The 27,039-nt window shown below is 48.8% G+C and overlaps 1 protein-coding gene across 1 annotated transcript; it reads right to left on the reverse strand.

Annotated features, from left to right (window-relative positions):
* Positions 1–8,636: 8,636 nt before the first annotated feature.
* On the reverse strand, positions 8,637–26,589 carry GGCX (gamma-glutamyl carboxylase). The gene is made up of 15 exons (XM_063311312.1): positions 26,328–26,589; positions 25,531–25,734; positions 21,102–21,260; positions 19,938–20,103; positions 18,720–18,798; positions 17,958–18,064; positions 17,677–17,840; positions 16,729–17,006; positions 16,166–16,297; positions 13,230–13,381; positions 12,527–12,696; positions 11,390–11,520; positions 10,467–10,614; positions 10,112–10,307; positions 8,637–9,697 (listed from the first exon to the last, which is right to left on the reverse strand). Exons 1-15 carry the CDS (start codon positions 26,362–26,364, stop codon positions 9,550–9,552), a joined length of 2,271 nt encoding a protein of 756 aa, XP_063167382.1. The 5' UTR covers positions 26,365–26,589; the 3' UTR covers positions 8,637–9,549.
* Positions 26,590–27,039: the final 450 nt, after the last annotated feature.

The following is a 27,039-nucleotide window of genomic DNA, read 5'->3' on the forward strand; positions in this document are numbered from 1 at the left end:
AGATGGTGTAGAGCACATCTCCAATACTCACATGCCTGTATTGATGAAGGACTCTGTATGTCCAGCTAATCCACTGATAGTACCCTTAGACTCTGAGTGACTCTATCCAACAGAAGGGGAGAATCGCCATCCTCTCCTGGAATGTTGCAGGCTGGAAAGCAGAGATCTCAGATGCTTCATTTTTGGAATATATTTCTTTCTTTGATATTCTTATGTTTCAAGAAACATGGGCTGTGGAGGATCTGTCAATACCTGGATATATTCCTTATAGTTTGAATGCAGTACCTAGTACAACACAAGGCAGACCATCAGGTGGCTTGAATTCGATGGTTTCTGTCAACTTAATGTTCCACTACTTATGCTGGAGTCTTGCTCAAATGTGGCTTTAGCCCTCTGCTCAGATTTAAGTCCTACTCTGTTTTACTTGTTAACCTAAGCCAGGGTTTCTCAACCAGGGTTCCGTGGCACCCTCGGGTTCCACAAGAGGTCCCTAGGGGTTCCCTGGGAGATCATGATTTATTTAAAAAATTATTTCAAATTTGGGCAACTTCACATTAAAGAGGTAAGTTTCATTAGTTTCAGAACACTGTTAATGCATATAGACAGGCCTACACCTGAAACGAATATAATTTTGTGATTTCTGGCCTCTATTTGAGCCTGAATGTGCAGGGGTTTGCCGAGGCCTGGAAAATATTAAATATTTATTTATTTATTTAAATTTGTATCACCGCCCATCTCCCCCAACAGGGGAGTATTAATATTAGTATTATAATCCTAACTGTGATTGATTATATGATTTCCTGGAACTTTGTTCATCTTATAGCTTACTTCTGTATGGAAACTCGCCCTGATAGTGACCACTTTCCACTAATATGTCTTTTTGATTCTAAAACACATCCTGAATCCTTAGAAATATTACCTGACCAGGCAACATCATCAGTGCAGGGGAGCGTGGGGTCGGCTCCCTGTTTACACACAGTGGCTTGCCCTGCCAGTGTTGGTGGGGTGTGGTTTCCTCCTTGGAGGTTCCTTGATTAGGGTATTGTTTTCTGCCTGATCATTTGTCTGGTGTTGGCCCCTGCTTATCTGAGTGTTGGCTGCTGGAGTGGATGTGTTGTAGTCTTTTTGTTTCCTTCTTAGCTTTTTATTGTCTTTTGAATGATGTGCAAATATGGTTTATTTCTCTGTGTATATTAGTGCCTCCAGAAAATCAAAGACCTAAAAATAGAAGATGACATTATGGTTTCATTCGTTGTCACAGCACTCCTCACATCCATAGATCCAGAACTAGTGAAAGAATCACACTTGGACAGAGTCAACTGTACTTTCAACTGGGAAACTGTGAGTACCCTTAGGTAAAGGTAAAGGTTTCCCTTGACATTAAGTCCAGTTGTGTCCGACTCTAGGGGGCGGTGCTCATCTCCGTTTCAAGGCCGAAGAGCTGGCGTTTGTCCGTAGACACTTCCGTGGTCATGTGGCCAGCATGACAGTCACAGAACGCCGTTACCTGCCCGCCGAAGCGGTGCCTATTAATCTACTCACATTTGCATGTTTTCGAACTGCTAGGTTGGCAGGAGCTGGGACTAGCAACGGGAGCTCACCCCGTCATGCGGATTCGAACCACCGACCTTCCGATCGGCAAGCTCAGCAGCTCAGCGATTTAACCCGCAGCGCCACCGCGTCCCACACTGTGAGTACCCTTAGACCAAGCTAAATCCAAGAACGCCAGAGAATTCCTGGAAGCCTGGCATTCAGACAAAGCAGCCATCAATAGGCACATAAAGATAAGCCACTGTGGGTTATCTATGGGTTCTATGGGTTCTTTAATTCCGAGAATATCTTTACAGAAAATATAACTACCAATTAATGAGGGAAGATTCCGTTTTCTGAATCTGGAGCTATAGCATCATGCTTACCTATTGTTAAGTGTTAAATACTGGAAGGCAACAACTGGTATTAATTTTCCGATTTGGGCAATTTGGGAATATACATATATATCACCCTTGGTTGGATTGACAGTATTAGGATCAAAATATACTAGAACTTTAGTATCTATGGAAACAATTGTGTCAGTTAGAAAGTTATGGAATGGAATGTCTAATAAAAGAAGATTTGACCCCTTTCCCATGCTAAATTGACTTTATGGGGAAACCCAATTTTAAAAATTGGGGAAAAGATGGTGATATGGAAAAGTTGGATGGAAGCAGGGATATTGACTTTGGACCAACTGATAGACGGTGAAGATGAATTTTTAACATACACTGTATAAGGATAATGCTTCTTTAAAACACATGTTTTTACAATATCCTATACTTAACTAAGTTTTGGAAGAAAATAGTGGACTATAGGCGGGATTGTTGGAGGCCTTTGACTCTTAGACTGGATGGAAATTTTTGGAGTAGCTGGACGCTGTAGGACCCGAGACCTGAATTATGGCTTGGCTTGGCTATCCTCTCCCAATCCTCCTAATTCTTTCAATAGTCAGATCCGGCAAGGATTAATAGGGACCCTCCAATGTGAATGCTGAATCCCCCCCGTGTGAGAGACGAGGGGGAGTCCAGGTGTGAATGTGGTATGTTAGAGCACTCACCCCCCGAGTGAGAGACGGGCTGGGGGCAGCGGATGCGATGCCCCTGCTGTCCAGTGAGAGGTGCGGGGGGCATAGTGAGCCTATGGGTGGTGGTTGGGCCTCCCAGTGCCGAGAGCTAGAGCTGGTGCACTGGGGGCCCACCATCCCCTTGAGGTTGTTGGTGTGTGCATGGTTGTGTGAGAGGATGGAGGGATTCCTATTCCAAACCAGGAACGTTAGAGGTCCAGGACTGGAGGCAGCTGGACTGGAAGATCCCGGGGGAGGTAGGGCGGGGCACTTTATCGAGGCAGTGACAGGCAGGGGATGTTATGACGGAAGCCAGAGGGTGAGGCATCATAGGTGCCCCAGGTGCTTGCTACTGTAGTGTGTTCCGACCCTCCGTGCTTAAACCCAGGCCCTGGGCAGCAGTCCTGTGGGGGCCCTGGCCTCCAGCTGCTGCTTCTTAAAGCCAGGTCAGTTAACAGCAAGGATCCCCTCATATGAGACTTGATCACGGAGGAGGGGGCAGACCTGGTGTGTATTACCGAAACCTGGCTGGGCCCTGAAGGAGGGGTGGCTTTGTCAGAAATGTGCCCGGTCGGGTTTCAGGTGTGGCACCAGCCGAGATGCCAGGGCAGGGGCGGAGGGGTGGCAGTCATCATCCGAGAGTCTCTAGTGGCCTTCAGGGGTGCTGCTCCACAAGTGGCCGGTTGTGAGACCCTGTTCTTCAAGTTGGGTGCCTGAGAGCAGTTGGGAGAGTTGCTGCTGTACCAGCCTCCCTGCTGCATGGCAACCTCCCTGCCTGAGCTGCTGGAGGCCGTCTCAGGGCTGGTGGTGGAGTTCCCCAGGCTTATGGTTCTGGGGGACTTCAACCTGCCATCCCTGGGACGTGCCTCAGAGGCAGCTCGGGAGTTCATGGCTACCATGGCAGCCATGGGCCTGACTCAGATCATTTGGGACCTGACTCAAGACAGTGGCCTCACCCCAGACTTAGTTTTCTTGTTGGATCAGTGGCAATGTGAACTGAGGGGAGAGTTAGATCTGTCCCCGTTGTCATGGTCAGATCACGCCCTGGTGGCCCTGAGTTTCTCCTATGCCACCCCCCTCCACAGGGAGGCAGGACCTATTTGATCGGCCTGCCCCCGGCGACTAATGGACCCAGTGCGGTTTCAGAGGGAGCTGGGGGTTATACCCGAGGACTTGCTGCACGGTCCAGCGGAGGCCCTGGCTACCACCTGGAACAGGGAGGCCCTAACCTGATCCTTGTTGGGGAAAGGGGGTCCGGAAAATCATCTACAGGGCCATGTGGAGGAATTTTCGGAGCATCTGCAGGATAAAATCGCTTGGATTCACTCTAAGTTGGACTCCAAGCGTGAGACAGGGTCTGTGGAGATGCCTGGGGAACGTATTTACCCAGTTATCTGAGAACAGTTTGATCCTGTTGGACCTGAGGAAGTGGGCAAGATTTTCCAGACTGTAAACGCCACCGCTTGCCAATTAGATCCATGCCCCTCCTGGCTAGTGAAGGCGGCTCAGGAGGTGAAATGTGGGTGGGTCCAGGCAATGGTTAATACATCCTTGCAGGAGGGGGTGTTTCCGGTGGCTTTTAAGGAGGTGCTGGTGTGCCCCCTCTTCAAGAAACCATCCCTGGACCCTACTATACTGGAAAATTTTCCTCCAGTCTCCCACTTCCCCTTCATGGGGAAGGTGGTTGAAAAGGTGGTGGCATTGCAGCTCCAGAGGATCCTGGAGGAAGCAGATTATCTAGACCCCTTCCAGTCAGGTTTCAGGACCGGATATGGGATGGAAACAGCATTGGTCGCACTTATGGATGATCTCTGGCGGGAGCGGGATGGAGGCAGTGCATCCATCCTTGCTCTCCTTGATCTCTCAGCAGCTTTCAATACCATCGACCATGGTATCCTGTTGGGGCGGCTCAGGGAGTTGGGGGTGGGTGGCGTAGTTTTATACTGGTTCACCTCCTTTCTCCAGGGCCAGTCCCAGTCGGTGTTAGTAGGGGAGGAGAGGTCGGGCCCACGGCCCCTCCTCTGTGGGGTGCCGCAGGGTTCAGTACTCTCTCCCCTCCTATTTAACATCTACATGAAACTGCTGGGTGAGATCATCCGTCCCTATGGGGTGAGGTAACATCAACATCTCCATCCCGGGGGAAGTAAGTGATGCTGTGGCTCCCCTTTCCAGGTGCCTGGGGGCTGTGGGGGCCTGGAAGGGGAACAACAGGCTTCAGCTGAACCCTGGTAAGACGGAGTGGCTGTGGGTTAACGGCCCCTCAGCTCCTAGGAATTTGCCATCTTTAGTTCTGGATGGGGTTGTGCTGCCCCAGACTCAGTGCATAACTTGGGGGTCCTCTTGGACTTACAACTCCTGCTCGAAGAGCAGGTGGCAGTCGTGACCAGAAGGGCCTTTGCACAAGTTCGTGTTGTGCACCAGCTACGCCCCTTCCTGGAGCGAGAGGCCCTTCGAACAGTCATCACACCCCAGTCATCTCCATATAGACTACTGCAACGTGCTCTACATGGGGCTGCCCTTGAAGAGTATCCGGAAGCTTCAGTTGGTTCAAAATGCGGCCACGTGAACAGTGATGAGATCAGCACACATAACACCTATACTGCGCAAGCTGCATTGGGTTCCAGTTTCCTTCCAGGTCCAATTCAAGGTGTTGGTTATCACCTTTAAAGCCCCCCATGGCATGGGTCCAGGTTACCTATGGGACCATCTCACCCCCATTATATCAGCCCGTCCCACCCGATCATGCAGAGAGGGCATGTTGCGGACCCCGTCTGCAAGAGAACTCCATCTGGTGGGGTCCAGGAGGCGGGCCTTCTCTGCAACAGCTCCCGCCCTTTGGAACATCCTTCCCCCAGAAGTGAGGTTAGCCCCCTCCCTCCTGGACTTCAGAAAACAGCTGAAGACCTCGTTTTGCCACCTTGCCTGGAATAAGGAGGGGAAGAGCCATTCTTGGGGCTGGTTGGTTCCCTAGTTCTGCAGGGACCAGTTTTATTCCCTTATGGTTTGAATTAGATCTGCCATGGCTTGGATTTTATTGCATTTTATGCTGACTGATTAATGGTTCTATTTATGATTTTATTGAAATTTTAATTGTTTTTATTGTGAACTGCCCAGGGTCCCCCGTGTGGGGGAGATGGGCGGTGATAAAAATTTAATACATAGATACAAAAATAAGACCATGCGACAAAAGCTAACATTTTCACAGGATAATCTTCTCTTGAATTACATACCTATTGCATGGAATTTGACAACTGGACAAGGTAAATGGATTCTCCATGCCCTTACTATGGCCAAAAGACTGACACTGCAGCATTAGAAATGTATGGCCCCGTTCATGCAATGGATTGGAGACCTGGTTGCACTTGCCACCTATAAGCAGATTGCCTACAGTTGTAGACTTCGTATGGGCAAGTATAACGAAATATGAACTCACTTATACAAAATACAGGAGGTTAGAAAAAGATGATGGTCATGTAAGTGTATTAGAAATATATACACACTTGTATATTTACATAAGTATATATAGAACTGTAACTTAACTGTTAAACTTTTTTCACTTTTTTCAAAAGCACTTTTTATGTGTTTTCTTTTTCCTGAGAATGTATTCGTATTGTAATTTTCTTTGTGTTTTGTCCTTTTCCTGTTACTATTTAATTGAAAATAAAAAATAATAATAAAAAAACTTTTCCTTGTAAATGTAAATAGTGAGGTTTGCTTTTTTGGCTGTTCATTTCCAGTCCTCCTTACTGTTAATGGCTGGAAACCCGAGACAACAGATGGCCTGCGCTCCACCGCTATGAGGCGTATGCAGCGTGCCGATACATGCTCAGGACACACGAGTGCTCGCGTGCCCAGTTACTCATAAATGAGTGTGATGGCATATCTATTTCTGAAGCATAGGAGGAGACCCGCAGGAGTCGGAATTTAGACCATAGTTTGTCATATTGTTAAACTTGTAGGCAAACCTTCTCCAGCAGTAGCAAAACTACAATTCTGTGAAAAAATATTTGCCTTTTCCCTATTTTTCTGAATGTGTGTGTGTCTTTTCCAGTGAATGTTTTTGGAGCTTCACGCAAGTCCTACGTGATTTACAAAGGTTGTCTGAGTGATGAATGCCAAACTTTGGGGCTTGTTTCAAAGTCACCTCACATAAAATGTGCCAGTGTCAAAAAGTAACTCTTCCCTAGTTCAAGTAATTAAAAGAATCACGATCTATGAGAGTGTGCCATTAAACAATCAGGTCTGATTTGGACCAGCCCTGCCCTATATAAATTTCACAATTTTGGCTTCCTCACCATAGGGAGTTCTCACTGCATGGTGCCATGCCCCACTCAGAAGGAATTGCTGAAGACCTCTGTTGGTCTGGAAAAGGCCACAGGAACATTTCTAGAGCTCTGGGGCTCCACTGATCCACAATCAGCAGCATAATCTTGAAATGATGACTTGGGACAGTAATGAATCTTTCCAGGAGTGGCTGTCCTGTCAGAACCATCCCAAATCACAGCCTAAAACTGCCCGGGAAGTTCAAAGGAATCTTGATCAACCTCCAGGGTTCACGTCTCCACAGAGGAACACATGATTCCTGGGGGAACCACACCACAAAGCCATCATTAGGAGCACTGATGCTTGTCCCAAAAAGCACCTGATGAACACACAGACTTCTGGAATAATGTTTTATGGATAGATGAGTCAATTGGATAGTTGTACCATCTGTCAAGCAAGGAGGTGTTAGCACTGGGGGGCGAAATTTGCTGCCTCAGGATGTGGATGACTTGCTCCCATTAAAGGCAGTATGAATCTGCCTTGTAATCAAAAGAATTCTACAGGAAAATATTAGGCCATCAGTCAGCTGATGTGCAAGAGAATTCCAAGCTAGTCTACAAGAGAATGAAAAACAAATAATCCAATGTTTTAGAACAGCCAAGTCAAAGCCCAGAACTAAACTGCACAGAACTGTTCTGACAGAACCTGAAAGGAGTTCATTCTAGAAAATTCTCAAATGTTGAAGTTGTGGAGGAATGGGTCCACATTCCAACACAACAATGTGAGATAATGATCTCCGAACACAGAATGTAGCCAGTTGCAGTTAAAGGTCCTGTAATCAGATACTGTCATGTTCACTGTTCCAATGTGTACTGTACATCGTAATGTTTCACATGCCATGTTGCTGACCTTGTGCCAAGCTCTATGTATCTATGTTCATGCTAATGGAATGTGTTTGGGTTATGTGCTCGGCTCAAGGACTTTTCCACCGCAACGTCAAGAGCCGTTGGGAGCACCTGGGATTGTGAGCCTGGGAAGAGTCTACAGGGGGAGGGATCTCATTTGTACCGAGGGGTTTTTAGTTTGCATTTGGCACGCTTTTCCCATTCTCAGCTTTCTTTGTACTTGCATACTATTCTTAAATAAACCAGATTTTATTCAGCTTTTGCTTGTGAGTCTGAGAATATTTTAGGATAGGCAAACATTACAGATACCAAATCTAAGGGGACAATTATTTTCACACTGACATATTACATATTGGATGACTTTGTGAAATAACTGGAGCAGGCACCAAACTCGGTGCCACTTGTTCACTCCCACACCTTATATATCACTAAGGCCCACATGAAGCTCTGATAATATTCAGTGGCAAAGATTCACACAAAATTGTCAAGAGTTGGCAGCGTATCTTCATTCTTTCCTCCTCCAGGAATACATCATGCCCCTTAAGCCAGGGGCTTAATGTCAAATGGCAGGGCGTTCCATTGCATTTCCAGAGCATTTCCTTGACCACAGTTTCCTTTGAAGCCCTGCCTTCTAGCTTTATAGGAGAGATGTTACCATCTGCTATATTGTAAGAGCAGCATCCTTAAAGGTGTGATATTGACACTTCTGTCCATGAAGAAAAACCAGAGTGGCTAAGAGACACAAATGGAGGAAGAGAAAACACAAGGAGAGGTGGCAGCCACCAGAGAAACGAGTCCTGCTGGCCAAAGATTCCCTACAACCAATGACAGAACTATTGACTTGCAGATTTTAGGTATCAAGAACACACCAATTTTTGTGTAATATAATTTTTAATTAAAAAAATGAGACCCTTCTTGTCTTAATCACACGGGATGTAGCCAGCCCTTTTCCTTGTAAAGGTCTTAAAGAAGTTGGGGATACCTACGAGCAGGTGTTGCTAGGCCTGATCTCAATTATGGAGTATTATGGGATAGGGACCAAGACTGAGAGAGATGTCTCATGACCTTAGAAAAGATCCTTGGCTCAGCATCTGCAGCCAAACAGAAATCTCAAAAAGCAAAGAAAGGAAATTCTAAATTCCACCGAGGAGCAGAGCAGCTATTAGGACCTGACCAGCCAAGGCTGCTTTTTTTGTCCCTGGCTGGATTCATACATTCCTTTCTCTCCCACCCACAAGCTGCTTAACTAACCACACTGCAACAAAGAACTGAAACCTTGTTGACTTATTAAATTTGTCCTAATAAAAAAACAGCCAGAGTAATCTAAAAAGCAGCCCCTCTGCCCTAATCCTTTCTTTCAGCTGCACAGTGGGACCAAGACCGGGATCGAGAGGCCATGGAATATCCACCGAAGCCACTGTTTCAAAGAGTGGGGGTCTCTGATCTCCTCCCAGCCACTGTCTGCCCAAGCCTTCCTGCCATCAGAACACAACTGTGCTGGCCAGCTGAGCCCAAGGAATCTGCACTCTCTCCCCCTCCCTCCAGCATTTCTGCATGGGCAAGGCCCTGTGGGCAGGAGAAGACCATGGTGGCTCAGGGCCCACTCCCCCCTCCTGGAAAGAGGGAACCCGGAAGAGGAGTGGGCTCTGCCTCCCGCTGAGGTGGTTGGCTGTGTCGATGCCTGCCCTACCACAGGGAGCGGCTCCTTAGGTGCTGGCTACATCCCTCTGGATTTGGGCCACAATAAGGCCTTCTTGCTAGTGGTGGTGGAGGTAGCAATATCCCTCAGAGGTCCGAGCGCTCTGGCCCACGGGGTGCCACCTCCTGTTGGCCAGCCTGCTGCATGTTGGCATAGGCCACCTCCTGGGCCAGCTGAGCGAGGGGGGGGCGGCCCAGCGCCAGGTTCCGCAGGGAGATACAGGTCATCAGAAGGCTGTGGGCAAGACCAGGGAGACACTGTCAGGAGGATGCACAACACAGTCCAAACTGGGCTTATTTTAAAGAGCAGAGGGGCTTGCAAAAAAGGACATCACACAAACATGTCTGCTTTGAGCCAAGCGCAACTCTGGGGCCTTTGCAGGGACAAGAGACATGGTTTGCCAGGGCATTCTTCTGGAGGCTTTTTCCACTAGAACAGTAGGATTTCCTGATGGCCTTCCATCCAAGACTTAATCAAATTTGACCCTGCGTAGTGCTTTCAAGATCAAGCGAGTGAGGTGCTGGCAGCTGTCCAGTATCACGGACCTAACGGAGTTGGGGAGCTGAGTCTGAAAGGCCACAGGAAATCGGCTATTGGGAGAATGCAGGGATTGTCCAGCAGGACCCGGAAAACAGGCCCATCTCTCACCTCCTGCGGAAAACAAAGTACTTCTTGCTCAGGAACCGCTGGAACCGCTCGGCCAGGGTGGCGTTGCGCCTCCTCTGCAGCTCCTCCATGCGCCAGCGGCGGTGGAGGAAAGCCTCAATGACCGGGTCTGGCTGGGTCACGTTTTCCAGAGACCCATCCAAGATGGGCTGCAACTCTGGGGGGAGAGGCTCTGTCTCTGCGAAGAGGGAGGGGGCAAAAATGGGCTTTAGAGATGAAACGCCCTCCGGAAACCAGACAACTACAGAGAAGGAAAGGCCACAGGGCAGGTTGGCGTTCTGGAGCCAGCGACGCAGCTGAGGGCCTGTCTAGGCACCCAGTTGGCTTACAGGCTTACCGGTCCCGTTCTGAACTTTCTCCTGCAGCTCCTGAAGCCGAGTGAAGTTCTGCTCAAGCGCTGCTTCTGTTGTGTTGACATAGAGATACATGTAGCAGGAGGGCTCCTGAGAGGTCGTAAAGACTTTGTGGTACTCCCCGGCTGGCAGCTGTGACCAAGAGAAGATGGCAAAGGCTCTGGCAGCCAAAGACAGCTTGGAAGAGCCCACAGGGGAGGCCTCTCCCGAAGGGCCCAGGGGAACACGCCTTCCCAAAAGCGCCCAGCTTGGGAGGGGAATTGGCATCTGAAGCCGCACCGGACAACCAGACCCCGGCCGGCAACAGTGGATGGGGTGGGTCACATCAGGGGCTGTGGCTAGCTGTGCAAAGGCGTCTATGTATGGATGTGCGTGTGGGCAAATAGTAGATCCGCCCATCTATATACACAAATGTAAGGATCTACAGTATTTGCAGGCATGCATACATACACAGCCGTGCCCCTTGTAAGCCTTGGTAGGCTAGCGTCTCTTCCCCACAGCAATCCAGCTTCTGAGGCTTTCACTGGGTGGTGCGGGGAAGCCCCACATTTTTCCCTTTCCTTCCAGCAAAACCGTTCAATCTCACTGTGTTCTCATTCTAAATAGTGACTGTTGAGAGGTTTCCTTAAGAGGCACAGAGAAGCCTCCAACTAGTCCCTTGGTTCGGCAAAGACTGCCTCAATCTTCTGTCTGAGACCTTGAAGGGCATCATCCAAGATCTGGCAGAGGCTTCTGAGGGTCACACCCGGCCTAGGGCCACCCTCTCCTGATGCAGTTTCTCACTGTGTTATGAAATCCTGTTCCAGTGAGGTGGTGGCATCTCTTTCCCTTCCCCTTTCTTTTGGGTCAGTGCATCAGCTGCTCATGAAAGTGCTCTCCTCATACAAGGACACATCCTGGCCCTCACCTGGATCTTGTCTCCCTCCTGCAGCGTATGGTTCTTCTGCACACTGACAACCTCCACTGTGACTTCCCCTTTCAGCAAATGGAGACTGGTGTTGCCAAGGTCCTCGCTTACAAAGTTCTCCAGGTGCAGCCCTGTCATGGGGGTGGCAACTGAAAGTGAGCAGCAAAACCCACAGCAGCACTGAGGCCCACAGCTCCCCCCACTTCCCGGTAGCTCCCCCAGGTGAACAGGAGAATAACCCTCGCCGTGGCCGGCTGACGTCAGAAGTCAGCGGAGGGAGATGGAGACCTTCACCTTACCACCCAAGGGCAACGCAGGGACACACAAGATGGATGGGGCCAGCCCCAGCTCAGGGTAGGAATCCAAACCAAGGTATCCTGGACAGACGGCAGTCCAGCAAAGGGGAGCCTGCTACTTCTTCAGAAAGTTGGTTCAATGTTCTCACTGTCCGGAAGTTTCTTCTAAAACATTACATCGGGGTCTACCTTCCTATAGCCCAAACCTATTATTCTGTGCATCCTGCACTCTGGAACAGAAGAGAACAGATCTCCTCCCATTCCCCTCAGCCATCTTATTCGGGGCAAAGCATGCTCAGCTCCTTCGATCTTTGCTCCTATGTCTTGGTTCTTAGTTCCCTGATCATCTTCTCTGTGTTTCATTGAACCTGATTTTCTGATTCTCTGAATTCTTCTTAAAGGAGTAGACCCTCCTCCTCCTGCAATTCCTCCTCCCTTTCTGTTGCTTCTGTTCCTTTTGAACACATTTTGCCCTTTAATTGCTGTATTCCAGTCATGGAAGTCACCTCCACTATATCTATTAAATCATATTTCTCTAATCCCATCTTGCTTACTTCCCATACTCTGAGCATTACAGTATAGACAATGAAGCCCAGGAATTTTATGGGCCAGTGTTCTTTCTGACTGTTCTCCAAATGGGTTAAGGGGCCCCACTTCAGCAGCACTTTCAGTTCTTGCAGGGCACAAGCCTTCATCTGAGGTCCTGGCTTCGGAGTTCTGTACCAACCCCAAGGATTCAGCTGAAAGCCCTCCTGCTCAAGACCTCAAAGCAATGTCCACCATATGGACTTGGCTCAAAACAAAGATCCAGTTCTAAGAGAACATAACAGCAACTGGGTACCTGGAAAATCTGCAATGAAGACAACCTCGGTCTGATTGTCCAGTGAGTTTTCAATCTCCATCAGTTTTGTCCGCCAGGGTGACAAGTCAATCAGGAGAGGCTTCAGCCATGGCGTCTTCTGGAAGGGGGACCAATGAGCCTGTACAATGTCCATGTTTGGATCAAAGAGTCTGGGAAAAGGATGAATGAAATGATTAAATCCAGAAGGAACCAATGCATGGTCCAGTGGGATCAGCAGGAAGAATCAGCGCACCTGCCTGTTTTTTTATGTGATCTCATACAGCTACAATATTTCCATGTATCATTTTCCTGAATAGATTTTGAATCCATTCTTTAGAAACCAGGGATTATACCAATATATGCTAGTGTACCAATTGGCCTAACTTTATGTTTTAAAAGTTATCCGAGATTTCGTCTCTGTTCCCTGCTAGGACTGAATGCCTCCGGATGAGAAACAGTGTGCCCCTCTCTGGCCAACCCCAACCTCTTCCCATAATCTCCCCAAATGAGGGCCCTTTTTTCAGTAATTCCAGTTTTGCAGTTGGTACCTTAAACTTCTGCATGATAAATTCCAAAGAGAGCACTTTGCTTGAAAGCACCATTTATTGAAGAACTAAGTCAGGGTGGCCATTTTTTAAAAACAAATCAATGTAATAATTGGTGCAGTTTGCAGATACGCACAACCATCAGCTGCCTCACTAACCTTTGCTGGAAACGATCGTTGATGGAGACCCAAACGTCAAAGTAGATCTCTGGTTCTGAAACATTGTAATTACGCAACAAGTGGCTGAGACAAGCGGCGTACTGCTTTAGCATGTCTGCATGGTCCTTCCAGCGCCGGCTCTGTGTGAAGACCTGCTCCAATATATACAGATCTCAGCTGGAGAACAGGTGCGCAGATGGCAGGGCAGCAGAAGAGGGGAAAGAAAGAAGGATGCACCGCATTGGAGATGGGATTGCAGCAGAGGATAGGGATTAGACCTCTAAGCCCAAATCAGAAGGGTACTTTCCAAGGCTGGTATCAAAGGCACTAAACATACTTCACTGCGATATTTTGTCCTGACTACTAAACAGGTGTGGCATTTTGGTAGGATATGGAGTTTTGTTCCACAGGAAAGCTAGAAGAAATAGGAGTCTCAATTATGGGTTGCACAGGAAGAACACTGTTGGGAGGGTGATAGGACCATGTCTATTTATCCAGTCTATATTTAGATATAACGTGCATGCAGATTAACCAATAACACTGTTTCTCTGGGGTGTTCTTCCTCTTCTTCCTCCACTATGAAAGTACAGTGTCTCAAAACCCCAGTGTAAATTTTTTCCAAGAGGACTAAAAACAGGGGCATTCTATGCTTTGGACCCTAAGCTGAAAAGGTCTTCGGGGGGGGCACAGACCACAGCTCTGGGGGCCTCCTTAAAAGAGTGGTGTCTTTTCCTGGGGTCACACAGCATCTTGCTACACCCTTCTGGCTCCTCCTCAACATAAACATATATTTTTCTGGGATTACACAGGGTGTGAGCCCTGGAAAAGATGCAGCTTGGCACCCTGAAGCAGGTTTGTGGCTTTAGGTCTGAAGTCCAGTCCGTCCTTGGTGGTTCAAAACATGTTAAAGGGTCTGGAAGATCAAATACGGGTCAAGCATAAGAGTGACAGTCCGGACTCTGCCACACTCCATCCCACAGGCCCCAACGTGTTAAAATAATCCATCAGAGCCGGAAGAGATATTGCTCTTGATCTCTTCACTGATACTGCTGTAATCACGGAGTCCAAATCACAAGAAATATAAGCAATTTAACTTCCACATGTCTTGCAAATGTCTCATGCCCAGCCTCTGTCTGTTAATCTTTTAACTGGCATGATTAAAAGGCCTTTCAGTAACTTGGAAAGCCCTGCTGAGGGGACACTGAGTGGCTACTGTGATAGCCACAGAGTAGGACTGATAATGAGCTTGAATTTGCATTTGGATGGACTTCTCAAGGGATTTTCTTGTTGGTAAAATGAGCGCCCAGCTTGCTGGGGAAGGCGACGACTGGGGAAGGCAATGGCAGATGCTCTATAGTCTGCCAAGAAAACGTCACGAAAGCACCTCGCAAAAGCACAGACATGACTCGGTGCTGGCACAGGGGACATTTCACCTTTCACCACCTTCCAAACTTCATTGCTTTTAACTCAAGGGTACATCAAAGACATGCTCAAGAGGAGAAAGCTCTTGGATACAATAAGATTAACTGCCTGAATGATCTCTACCTTTTGGAGATAGGTAAGCAACAGCTAGAAAAAATGTCCCCAGGATTCCAGGAATCTGCTGAAACTTTTAATAGTACTCCCATTGTGGTAAAAGAGTTAAAAACACTGATGATCAGACAGTAACAAGGAGAGAAGCTAAAGTTACCAACCATTAACTCAGTCAAATCTGCCCAGCTGAGAAAATGAGATGTGGATTATGCCCTGGTGAGATGGATTGGGCAAGGCCCGATGGGCAGCTCCAGAACACCGAGCTACCCCAGAGGGACGGCCTCTGCACGGATGATCATCCTGGAAATGCCCCGCACCGATGCAGGGACTGCCCCTGGCGATTCAAGCAGGGAAGCTATTGGGCAGCCATCAACAAGGTCTTCAGTCTGATGAGCAGAGATAGCCATAAAGCTGCCTGGATAATTTGGGCCTGTCCCTCACTCCTCACAGGATTGTTGTTGTGGGAATAAAAGGGGGATAGTCTTCCTGAAAAGGACGCCCCATAAATGCAGTAAGCTTTTATCCACAAGGATAAGCACTTCAGATGAATGCTTCCTACAGACAACAGCCACTAGAGTGTCCAGCAGCCCCGAGACACAGCTTGAAGAGGAACTTTTCCAGTTCCAGAGATTCAAGCAAGGCTGGTCTTCTCACGTATGAGGAGATATTTTGGGTAACAGGTTTTATTGCAGACCTGTCCCCAGCATCAGCAGGCAGACGGCAGCCTGGAAATACTGTAAAGCAACCTTCCAGCAGCAACCACAAGGGGAAAGGAAGGGCCGGTTCTTCACTGAGCTAACTATGGCAGTAACTCCTACTATCACTCCTTTAGCAGAACAAAATCCATTAGGTTAGGTTATGCAAAGAAGCAAAATAATCTGGAAAAAGCCAGTTAGGAGCCCATTAAATAAATTATCTCTGGGAACAAAGAAGGATTAGTAGAAATGGAAAATAAGAGAAGGAAAAACTTAACAAAGGTGTTAAAAATTTCAAATCCTCAGATCTGTAATATAAAATTATTTTCCAGAAGGACGGCCTTGGAATGTCCTAATCCAAGAACATAGTTCTCCAAGAACATTTGTGATTACACAAAAACATATCAGGAAATATAGTAAATCATAACCTCTGCAGGCACCAGTGGTAAGGGCTCCCGCTTGAAGACCCCCAGAGAAACTGTCTGGCCAAACACAACCTTGCCCACTTATTGCTTCTGCACAGGAAGTTGTACGGACTCCATCCCATGTAACACGTGCCTATGTTACACACACACACACAGCAGGCAACCCAACAGGTGGCAAACTCCTGCACAGCACAAAAGAAACGCTCACACTCTTGTTTCAACAAGCCACTGCTACTCTGGATTCTATCATTCTAGTGCATGTTGAAAGGAAAGAGGGACCAACCCCAGGGTTCAGATAGCCAATCTCCCCAGTGCGACTGTCACGGTAAGTAATCTTCACGTGCTGGTGGGAACGTGAGTGGACCATCATGTCCCATGAGTAGCCGTAGAGCCCATTTGTCCAGTTGTTGTAGCCCTGCAGGGAGAATTGTTGGGGGGACAGTTGACTTCCCAAAACAAGAGGCACTTGCTGTTCCATTCCTCTCACCCTCTACCAGTGATGGACAATTCCCAACCCTTCCCTATTTCCCCTTGCACTACTTGCAGCTATTTTGGCTACTAAAGCTACGTGGAACTGGAACTCAACCATGCAGCCCTGATTCAGGTTTAGCAAGTGGCATTCCACATGTGTTCAGGCTCAGGACCACGTCCTTTCTCTTCCATGGCTGCTGTGAGAAGGGAACTGGGCAGCCACTGTTTGAAGGGCCCCATCTCTCCCATCCCTTGGCTAGCTCCACCTCACTAGCGCCTGAACAATGGGACACGTCGCCAATCAAATACCATCCAGTCTGAACCTTTTGTTTCGAAAACCACTTATACTTAAAAAATAATCAGGTTCTTTCTCACCTGGGTAATGAAGTGTGAGTAAGGTAGGAAGAACTGCTCCAAGATATACAGAACTGTAAAGATGGTGCCCAGCTTCTGCCGCAGCCCCAATTTCCGAGCTGCTCCCCTCGGTCTTTGTTGCTCTGTTTCTGGATAAACACATTCCAGGCTGTGCTGGGGAGGCTTTGTAAGGGGCAGGAACTTTTGGGAGCAGACAGGGAGCCTGGCAATCAGTCGGCGTGGCCAGTCTGGGTAGCAGAAGAGTGGGCTGGTGGCCAGCATGGTGTAGGAGAACATGCCTTTGGATGAAAAGTTGGTGTGGTAGAAGGACAGGTGTAGGCTGGTCACTCAAAAGACAGATCATCTGCTCTGCACACATAACTCTCTGGCTGGACACCCAGCATTTTCAGGTGTGCTTAGGAGAGACCCCTGTGGAAATCTTCCTGAATTGCTTCCAGCCATGTGGGCAACCCAGACCCAGATTTATTTATAACTTTATTCTATTTATTGCCCTCCTTTCCTCCAGGAGCTAAAGGCAGCTTAGGTGGGCATCTCCCTTCATTTTATCCCCAGAAGACCAACTCTGTGAGGCAGGCTGGGCTGAGGGTGACTGATTCAAAGACTCCTACAACTGCAGGCAGAACTGAACTGGAGTCTCCTCCGTTTTATCACTACACAAAGTTGTATTGGTTTTCCTTCAAGCACACACTAAATCTGTCGCAACAAGCAGTATTATGTAAAATAATCCACCTTTAACAAAAACTTCTTTGCCTAATCATATGGAAGGCATCACTACTCTTCCCTGGTGAGCAGTTTTTACAAGCATGTGTTGACTGCTCCTCACAAAAATAGACTAGACCTAAAGTCCAGGTCTTAACCCTTTTGACATAAGACTTACCACTCAACATCCTACTTTGATAAGTTGTCATGTGGCTTCTTAAAGGGACATTTGGAGTCTGCAGAACTTACCAATGCTGAAAAGTTGGGAATTCATGCAATGGAAGTAGGAGACAAAGAATAGGGCTACAGGGCGGGTAGTATCCAGGAAGAGCAGAAAGCCAGCAGTGAGGTCCAGCACAAGGCCTCCACCATGCACCACCAATAAACTGGTCAACTCCTCTGAAAGCAACAACCTGAGGAACAAGACAGATGGGTTAATCTAAAGGTGCAACTTCTGGGATGGAGGAAGAAGAGGGAGCCAAACTGTCCCACTCGCGTGCTGCCTCCTCTGCCTGATTTCCATCACCCACCTGAAGGGGCTGAAGAGCCAATGCCTCGCAAGGGAGCCCATGGAGTAGCCTTCCACCCAGTCGGCGTCCAGCTTCTTGATGCCCGCAATAAAATAAACTATGAAGATCTGTTCAGAAACAAAGACAACAATGTGGGACTTCAAGACAAGCCAGTCAGCAAGATGCACAAAGCAGCAGCAAGTGAATCTCTAGCACAGGGAGCAGCAGGGAGGCTGCCATTTCCAAACCACCTTCCAAGTTACGACCTCCTCACAAAGATTTCCATGGTCGATTCCACCACTCAATGTTCTTCAGCAACAAATGATAAGAACCCCACGTGGCTCTGGAGTGTCTCACTGAAAAGCAAGGGGGAGCCAGAACATGGACGTGGGCAGGGATGGGACAAATGGTAAACTTCATTTCATGTCATTCATATCCACTCTTACCTAAAATTATGTAGTAATGTAATAAAATATTTAATATTTTCTCTATTCTGTCATCTTAAAAATTACAACTGGATGGCAACCCTGAGAGGGCCCAGGGTTAGGGGAAGGTAGGCCTGGCTCCTTATCCTCCTGCTGGCTTTCTCTGGCCACTAGTGGGATCCACAGCACACTAGAGCTGGTGGCTCCCCCATTTCCATATGGGCCTCTTGAAACTCTGGTGCCAACGTGCAGTGCAAATCAAGGAGAGCTGGTGGACAGCTACGCAGTAGCATGAAGCAGCCCACCGTTTGCTCCTACAGGCAACCAGTATGAAATATGGCACTGCTCTGAAGGATACCTGCATGCGAAGAACGGTGTAGTTCCACAAAGGGACATGAGCATTTCTCTTCTGTGGGTGCCAGAGGCCATCAATTGACCTGCGGAAAGGAAGCTCGTTACCGAGAGGGACCAGGGGCAGTCGTGAAAAGTGACAAGTGGTTCATCATCTGTGGAGGAGCCCTTGGGTGAGTTAGCTCAGGGACATCCTGACTCTTGAGCATCTGCCTCAATAACGCTGATTTTAAGTAGCCCGGAAAAACGGATTCATCTCACTGAAGCACAAAGTCTACTAAGAGTTTACTTTTACTAAAATTGGTTTTTAAGCCAAAATTAGGAAGCAATATTATTAATTTCCTGGGTCGTCCAGAAGGCAATCACCTTAAACCAGCTTCCTCTACAATTTGTAGATGGTCATAGATCTGCAGAATACTGGGATTTCACACAACCTGCACTTGAGGTTAACCGAGCCTCCTTTGCAGATACTGGCAGGAAGGCTTTATGGTCAGTATTAGTAAGTGGTAAGGAAAAGGTGAGGACGAGATGAGGATCGGATGCAAATCCAGAAGGAATGTTGCTATCGCCATTTCATGCAACTGTAATTCATTTAGATTTTAGATATTGCCACCTCTTTGTAAGTTTAGATGTTATTGTACTTATATCATTTTAGTATCTATTTTATAATTTAAATATAGACTGCACCCTGGATCTCACTCATAGATGTTAGTTAGGTTGTTTCATAAATGTATTTTAACTTTGCCTTAAATTTCATTTCGTTTATTATCTATTAAGATAGGCATATATGTATATATGTATATGTATATGTACATGTACATGCATATTCACTAAGCAGTCTGCTTGTACTGGTCTACAACAATAAATGAATTGATTGAGCGAGCCTCTAGAAAATCTACTTGTGTCTTGGACACCCAGTGCAAAGTAAGGAAGTCCCAACACTTCCTTTTTGAGTCCTCCAATTGACACCAGTGACCAAGGCAATCAGACAGAGCCTCTTCTTGTACCAGAGCAAATGCCTTGCTGTCCAAGCCAACCTAAGGCTTCCTTCAGCTGCACGTGACTCTCTACCATAACCCAGTGGATTCCAAGCTAGGGCAAAAGTCAGATTTAAATTATGCAACTGGAATGATGAGAAACATGTTTACTTGGTGCAGCCTTGAACTGAAGGGAAAAAAAGCCCAGCAGGCCTTGCCAAGGCCCACAGAGAGCAACAAGGCCTTACCAATAGCGATTTGCATTCATGAACAGCAGCTGGAAACCCAGGAGGCCATACAGGTAGGAGTGGTTGTTCCAGGTGGTTTTGTCCAGGAAGAAGATATACCAGTAGGGCAGCAGGAAGAGGAGGCAACTGAGTCGATAAAAGCAGCCCAGCATGATACCCAAAGCACCTAAGGAAAGGAGGGGGGAAGGTGAAAGGTGAGGGGGGGTCACGAGGCTTTGGGGTGCTCAGGACCAGCCAAATTCCAGCACTTTCTTGTGAATATTCATTTTGCTTTATCTAACACAAATAGGATAGTCTTGGCTTTGTTTTCGGTAAGGCAAGATTAATTATGCAACATTCCGCTAGTATAGAGAAACAAACTTCATCTCCCCCCTTCTTTATAGCTTTGGGCAAAAAGAATCCAGTACACAGTAAAAGAATGGTAAATACATTTACTGCCGCTCTTGCATTGCAAGCCAACGGTTTCCTCGTCTGGCCTGGAATGTTTCTTCTAGGGAGGCAGTGTCTAACTCCAGCCTGCAGCTGTATTTGTGGCTGTCCCGAAGCCCTCCCCACAGACCACTCCGTAAGTTAATCGAGGGCTTTATTTATGCTCGGCTGCTGCTACTCGTATGGCCAGCAGCAGGAAGAACTCGTCTTCCAACCGTCTTCTCCCTCTGGCAAGTTGGCATGTCTGCTGCTCTACCTTCAGCTGTCTTTCCCAAGATGTTTCCCCAAAACAAGCAGCTCTTGACTTATGGTGGGCTTTGGACTATCCTGGAACCAGTAAACCTTCAATGGCCAAAGCTGCCTAAATTTCCTGTGGTTCCCTTACTACTTTCTTCTTCCCCTATAAAACTCCAGCCCCTGTCATGCCAAGTCATCAGCTCATTTCCCCCTTTCCCCCCACCTTGTGAGGAACTCTGTGGGTGTGACATTTCTTGCTTGTTGCACTGCCTGCCAATTTCCCAGACCCAGGTCATCGCTTCCAAGTCTGGGAGATCACACAGCAGGACTGCAGATGGCGCTCTGCTGCCCTGCTCCTTTCCGCCCTCGGGCCGAAACACACATCGCAGCAAGGCCCAGCAGGGAAAGCAACACGAAAGCCAGGAGGCCAGACAGAGCTGGCACGCCCAGGCTACCTCCACGCCCCGTGCACAACCTCAGTGGACTCCAGGTCCTCACCCAGCAGCATTATCGTGTAGACAAGGTACATCCAGTCGAGGGGAAGCGGCTCCAGGAAGTTGAAGAGGGGGAAGCGGCACACCTGCAGCCCGTCCAGGTATTTGTGGTCCAGGTAGCTCAAGCCTCGCTCCTGGGGGATGTCCAAGGCCATCAGCAGCCCTGAAGAGGGGGGCAGAAAGGGGGAGTTGGTGGCAGTGACAGAACAGGCTCTCTGCGTCTTCAGCTGTGAGCCAGGAATTCACTAAACGGACTGGAGTGATACTGGTCCAGACGCAGTCCTTGAGTGTGCACTGGATGGGGGAACCCTAGAGAAGAGCCACTCAGTGGCTTTGCACAACCACTGACAATCAGCTGGAACCATGTAATAGAAGGATTAGAAATGACCTTAGAGATCCCCTAGTCCAGCCCCTGCCCAGTGCTGCAATGCACAGGGGCATAAGATAGGTTGTGCACACACTGTCCTGGTGGTTTTCACCAACACTGAAGGGCTTACAGTAGATTTGTCAATCCTCCCTTTCATAAGGTCAGCTGGCAATCAATTTACTTATTCCCCAGCTGTCATTTTGTTCAGTTCCCAGAAGTCAAATAATACCATCCAAGTCTGGTTTTTCTTATTTTCTTGGAAGTTCACTTGTTCTCTGGGGCTGCTTTGGAGACTGAAATGATCCTGAAATGATCAAGTGGTCAGGAGATCCACATGGCAAGGATCTTCCAAGTGAGTGCAATGTAAACACTGACCCTCTTTGCCCTGGGAGCTGCAGCCTCCCCGAAGGGAAGTTTAGTCAAGAAAGGCCACCTCTCCAGAGGTGAGCAACTGGACCCCATCACACACAAGCAGCCCTGCGTTGCCCGCCTCTCAGCAGCAGGATCCCCCACATGTGCCTCCCGTTGCAGGCAATTCCAGGTAACAGCCAGACTCGGTAAACCCTCAGGAGGGAGTCCGATCGTGAGCGAGGACAAGGCCTGGGAAGCTTCTAAGCACAGGGCCAAAACGCAGTAGCATAACCGAGAAGTGGCAGAAACGCAACACAACACAAAGGCTGGCTGCTCCATGGACACACACACGTCCCTTGTGCCAAACCTCTGTAGTAACACAGATATGGAAGGATGACACTTGAGCAAGCAGGTAAACTTCAGGACGAGACACTCCCAATTTTTATCCGGTGAGCTAAGTTCCATCTTGTCCCATAAAAGGTAGTGATGGACCCTGAAAACTAGAGATTCAGTGAATTTTTCCCAAGGTCTGTATATGTCATTAAATGTCATCTTCAGACAAAGCTAGTTGTAGCAGAATGAATCCAGAGCACCAAAGACCAAGAGAAAAAGGAAAAACATCAATTTACTGTATAAAAAAACCCACCCAGAGTCATTGCTTGAGATGGGAGGTGGAAAAATGTGATAAATAAATAAATAAAAATTTCTTGGAACAAAACAGTTTTTAAAGCCTTACCAAAGACACCCTGAACATCCCCCGCAAATCCCCTTCACTGGTATCCCCAAAACAGGGAATGCCAATGAGGGGGCATGGATATTTTCAGCCCCCAAGAGTGGGGATCCTTATCTGCTCTCAGGACACCCACAGAGACTGGGCTAAATCTGGGCAGGAGATAGCGGGTGAGTAGCGGGTGCCAAGCCATCCAAGGCCCCATGGGTGATAACCAGCGCCATGAAGCTGGAACCCGAAGCTGTTACCAGCCAATATGGTGGCTGAAGAACAGATGCAGTGCTACCAAACTAGTCCCTGTTAGTAGCCAGGCCACAGCATTTTGGACCAACTGCGGGTTCCACGTTGCTTTCAGAGGCAGCCCAGCAACTAGGTCTTGACAGGCCCTCCCTTGAAACTGGGAAGACCTCTTCCCATGGCTCTTGCTGAATGGCAACACAGATCAGGATCTGAGTCACAGTCATCAGGGCTTCCTGATCCAGGTAGGCCCGCAAGCTGGGGTCAGTAGGCTACTGGTCAGTCTCCACCTACTGCCTGATCAGGAGCCACAAGTCCAGAAGAACCCCAAAGTCACAGACCTGCTCTTTTAGGGGGAGCATGACCCCCCTCAGAGCTGCACTAGAGTTCAGCATCAAGGCAAATTGATCGGCTATAAGCAGCAAGGTTGCCTTGCCATGATTTAGTCTGAGCCTTCTGCCTGCAAACACCAGATGAGGACTAGAGATGTATAATTGGAAATCATCCCAAAGCAGTTTCACATGGATACTGAACAGCACAGGACCAAACGTTAAACTTTTTGGCACTCCACACTGGAGCAGCGGCAGCCATGGCTGCTGAATTGGGCTGAAGCCACCTGCTCAGGAAGGAGCAGAGCCCTGCCTCCCATCTCCAACCGTCCCAGGCAGGCCAGAAGGACCGCATGGCTGAGGATACTAGATGCTGGTAGGAGGTATAATTGGATGAGGAAGGGGGCCTGCCCTCCCTCTAGGTCCCGATGAAGGTCATCCACCAGACTGACCCATGCTGTTCCTGTCCCATGCCCAGGCCTGAAATCTGCTGGAAAGAATCCAGGAAATCCATTTCCCTGTAGGGCTGTTTGCAAGTGAAGCCCTACCATCTCTCTCTCCAGAAACTTCCTCAGAAAGGAAAGATGTATGGAAGTTATCTGTACTGGGTACAACTGGATGGAGATGACCTTTTCAGCAGGGTCTGCACCATTGCTCCTTCAAGCAGATCGCTACCCTCTCCCCCAGGCATGAGCCACCTCCAGGATCCAGCTGCACCCAGCCATGCCAAGGACCCACCACATGAGGGTGGTGCCCTCTCCACAGTGGCTGGATCCTCACCACACATGAAATCAAACCAAGTGCTTCACTTAGGGCTTGGTATGCTGTGTAAACAGTGTGTTAAGTCTCCCTCCCTTAGAAAAGCATCTTTGATTTTTATTAGCACAAGACTTCTCATTTATCACTAGGGAGTTCAAATTTTTAGATCCAAACAATGTTCCTTCTAATTTCTGACAAAACCTGTGTGGAAAGAAATTGTTTTGTGCAGCTTTTCCCAAACCAAGTACAAATCTGTATGCCACAGTACAAGTATGCAAGTAAATTGCAAATACGTGTAACAGCAATGTTTGTGTATTTCTTAGAAACTAGAAAGGATAATAGTCATTTCTTACTTCTGGCAACTGCCTCTTGCAGTTTTCTTCTTCCTAAGGCTAAGAGAAATGACTGGCCTCAGGTCGTCCAGCTGGCTTTATGCCTAAAGTGGGACTAGAAGTCACAGCCTCCTGGTTTCTAGTTCAGCCCCTTCACCACTAGACCAAACTGGCTCTACACATGCACCCTTACAAATTATAATACAAACTTGCTAGTCACGATAATTGATAATTGCAATCAATATTTTAAAAGCATTTAAAATTGTTTCGTTTGGGGGAGAATTTAACATGGAAATGAAAGAAAAGTTTTTTAAAAGAACTATACAAAAAGCATTTAGATTACCTCCTCTTTCTACCCCCCCCATTCTTTCCTCCTTCTTTGAATGTATTCTGAACTTATTTAAACTTTCGTTATTAGTAATTTAAAAATCGAACTCTTTATAGTTAACCATGACCATGGGCCTTGTGTGGCCCCAAACTCAACAGGCATTAGGCAATCCTTCCTTGGAGGGAGGCGCATGTCTCCAGCTAGGCCTGATCCGGAGCAGGCTGGCTACAACCGCCGGGCTGCTCTCCTGGGCAGAGGGCCCCTCCCCAGGAGTTCCTGCTCAGTCCTTGCCAGGGCGGTGCCGGACAACCCTCGCTGCTGCCGCTAAGCCAAGGTGGCGAGCTTGTGCAGGACGCCTCGTCAGTGGCCAGCCTGGAGTTTTATGGCGCCTAAATTTAGTATTATTACTATTATTATTTGGGGTAGCTTAATTTTGGGTACACTTGACTTTTTATCATGTGCACAGTTCTGTTGTGTGTATGCGTGCACCTCAGAGGGAGCATAGGATCCAACCCACATTCAAGCTCACTTTGGTCCAAGGTCTTAGCTCAGCCTCCCAGTTTCATCCCGCTTGAAGACTTGGCAAACAACCCCTTGAATCTTCATCCGGAGAATTTATCTAACATTTTGATAAATTGTAAGTAAATACTGTTATATTGTAAGCATGCATTGCAAATAAACATTGTAGCCAAAGTGGGATTAAAAAGGATCTGAAAGCCGGCCGGAAGAGCCCCTGGGCCATGGCAAGCACAACCCATCTCCTTCCAGGGGCTCAAGCTGCAGGCAATGACAGCAAATGTGGGTGGTGCCGAGGTGTGGGCTGAGGGCAGCTGAGATCCCAGGAACCTGCTTGCCCCAAGCCAGTTCCAACAGGACTTGGCATCACAGTGACCAAGGCCTTCTGCTCTCTGACCCGGCCCTGCACTGCCCAAGGGGTCTGGGGACCTACTTCCACTGTGTTCTCTGAGCCAGCCTGGGCAATGAGCAGAGCCAAACTCACCAAAGAGGAAGCGGAAGACCCCCAGTGCTGCAGGGTCAGCGGGCCTGTTGAGCAAGCAGACAAGCTGGTGCCAGCTGGCCAGCTCATAACATTCAAAGCCCAGGAGGCGCCTGGCCCAGCTGGGGGGACCTGGGTTGGATGCCTGGGCTCCCTTCTCCTTTCTTGGCTCCTGCTGGGGGACAGGAGACCCGGGCACCTCTGCTCCTGCGGAAGCCAAAGGGAAAAGACGAGATGAGTCTGGGGGGTGGGGGGAGAACCACCCAGGTCCCAACACTACAGTGGACTATATTCCAAGACCTGGAGGATCCCCAGGGAAAGAAGGGGAACTCTGTTCGGGAGTTGAAAGGAAGCGTAACACAGATGGATTCACACAACATGTTGAGCCTGGGCTAACAACACACGATTGTCTTGTCCCCATGATACGCCTGCTCAAACAAACCGTATTCTCGAAATTGCATGGCTCGAAATGATGACGGGGGGAGGCGGCGGCTTAGAGCGACGTCCGGCTTCCCCAAACCTACTGAGACAATGGCTGGGTTCCCGCAGCCATCAACCCCCCCGCCCCGCCCCGCCCGGCTGGCCAAAGGCAGCGGAACCGACAATCTGCGGACGGGGACGATTCAGCCCGGGGAGCCTTTCGTGGGATGGCAGACAGGTTTTAAAGAAAGGGCAGACTTAATCCGGGAGGGATCCGGGAGCAGCCCCCAGGCCTGGCGGGGGCAGCTGCCCGGCAGCCCTCCTCGCGTCTCCGGCGGACCGGGCTTTTGCGGCAAGCCGACCCGGAGCCCCCCCTCGACCTGGGGCGAGGGCAGCAGCGCGGCACGGCGGCTTCATCGCGGCGGCGGCGGCGCGTCCCCGGTGCCCAGCCGACCTCCAGGAGGAGGAGCTGCAGCGAGGCCGCCACGCAGCCCGCACTTCCGGCTGGACGCGGCACCTCCCCGGGAGGCTCCTGCCGTCGACGGCCCGTAGACTTACGAAGCGGGAGGGCGCCCCTGCTCCCTGGAGCTTGTTGGTGGGAGAAGGTGCTGCTGCCAGGCTGCTTCTGAAGCTGGAAGCCCCTCCGTGCCTGCCCAGGCTCTGGGTTTCGCACTCCCCTGAAACTGGGGTTGAAAGCAGCCCAATGCCAGGATGGGGACAGAATTGTCCTTACGGTGGGACTCTCCCTTGGCCTCTGTTTCTCTCAGGGCCAGCCGTGATCAATCCGGTTGATCCCCCTTACGAAGCCGGATCTCTGGCCCAGACACCGGCTGGCTACAGGCAGAGGGGGGGGGGGAGACTCTCCCGCTGCACAAAGGGCACCTCCACACCAGCTGATCTCAGCTGGAGGGTCCCCTTGGTGAAGCGCATCGTTGTCCTACTGTAAAAAGTTAAGGGGCTCGTTGTCCAGCACTACTGGAAGCCAAGAACGCCTTAAGGCTGCCTGAAGCAAAGATCAGTCATAGTAAGGGCAAAAAAAGAGGTCCCAGGTACGGTGCCAAGTTAGGCAGCACTAGGCCGCTCGTGGCTCTT

Source organism: Candoia aspera, chromosome 9 (assembly GCF_035149785.1).
Source record: "Candoia aspera isolate rCanAsp1 chromosome 9, rCanAsp1.hap2, whole genome shotgun sequence".
NCBI lineage: Eukaryota > Metazoa > Chordata > Lepidosauria > Squamata > Boidae > Candoia > Candoia aspera.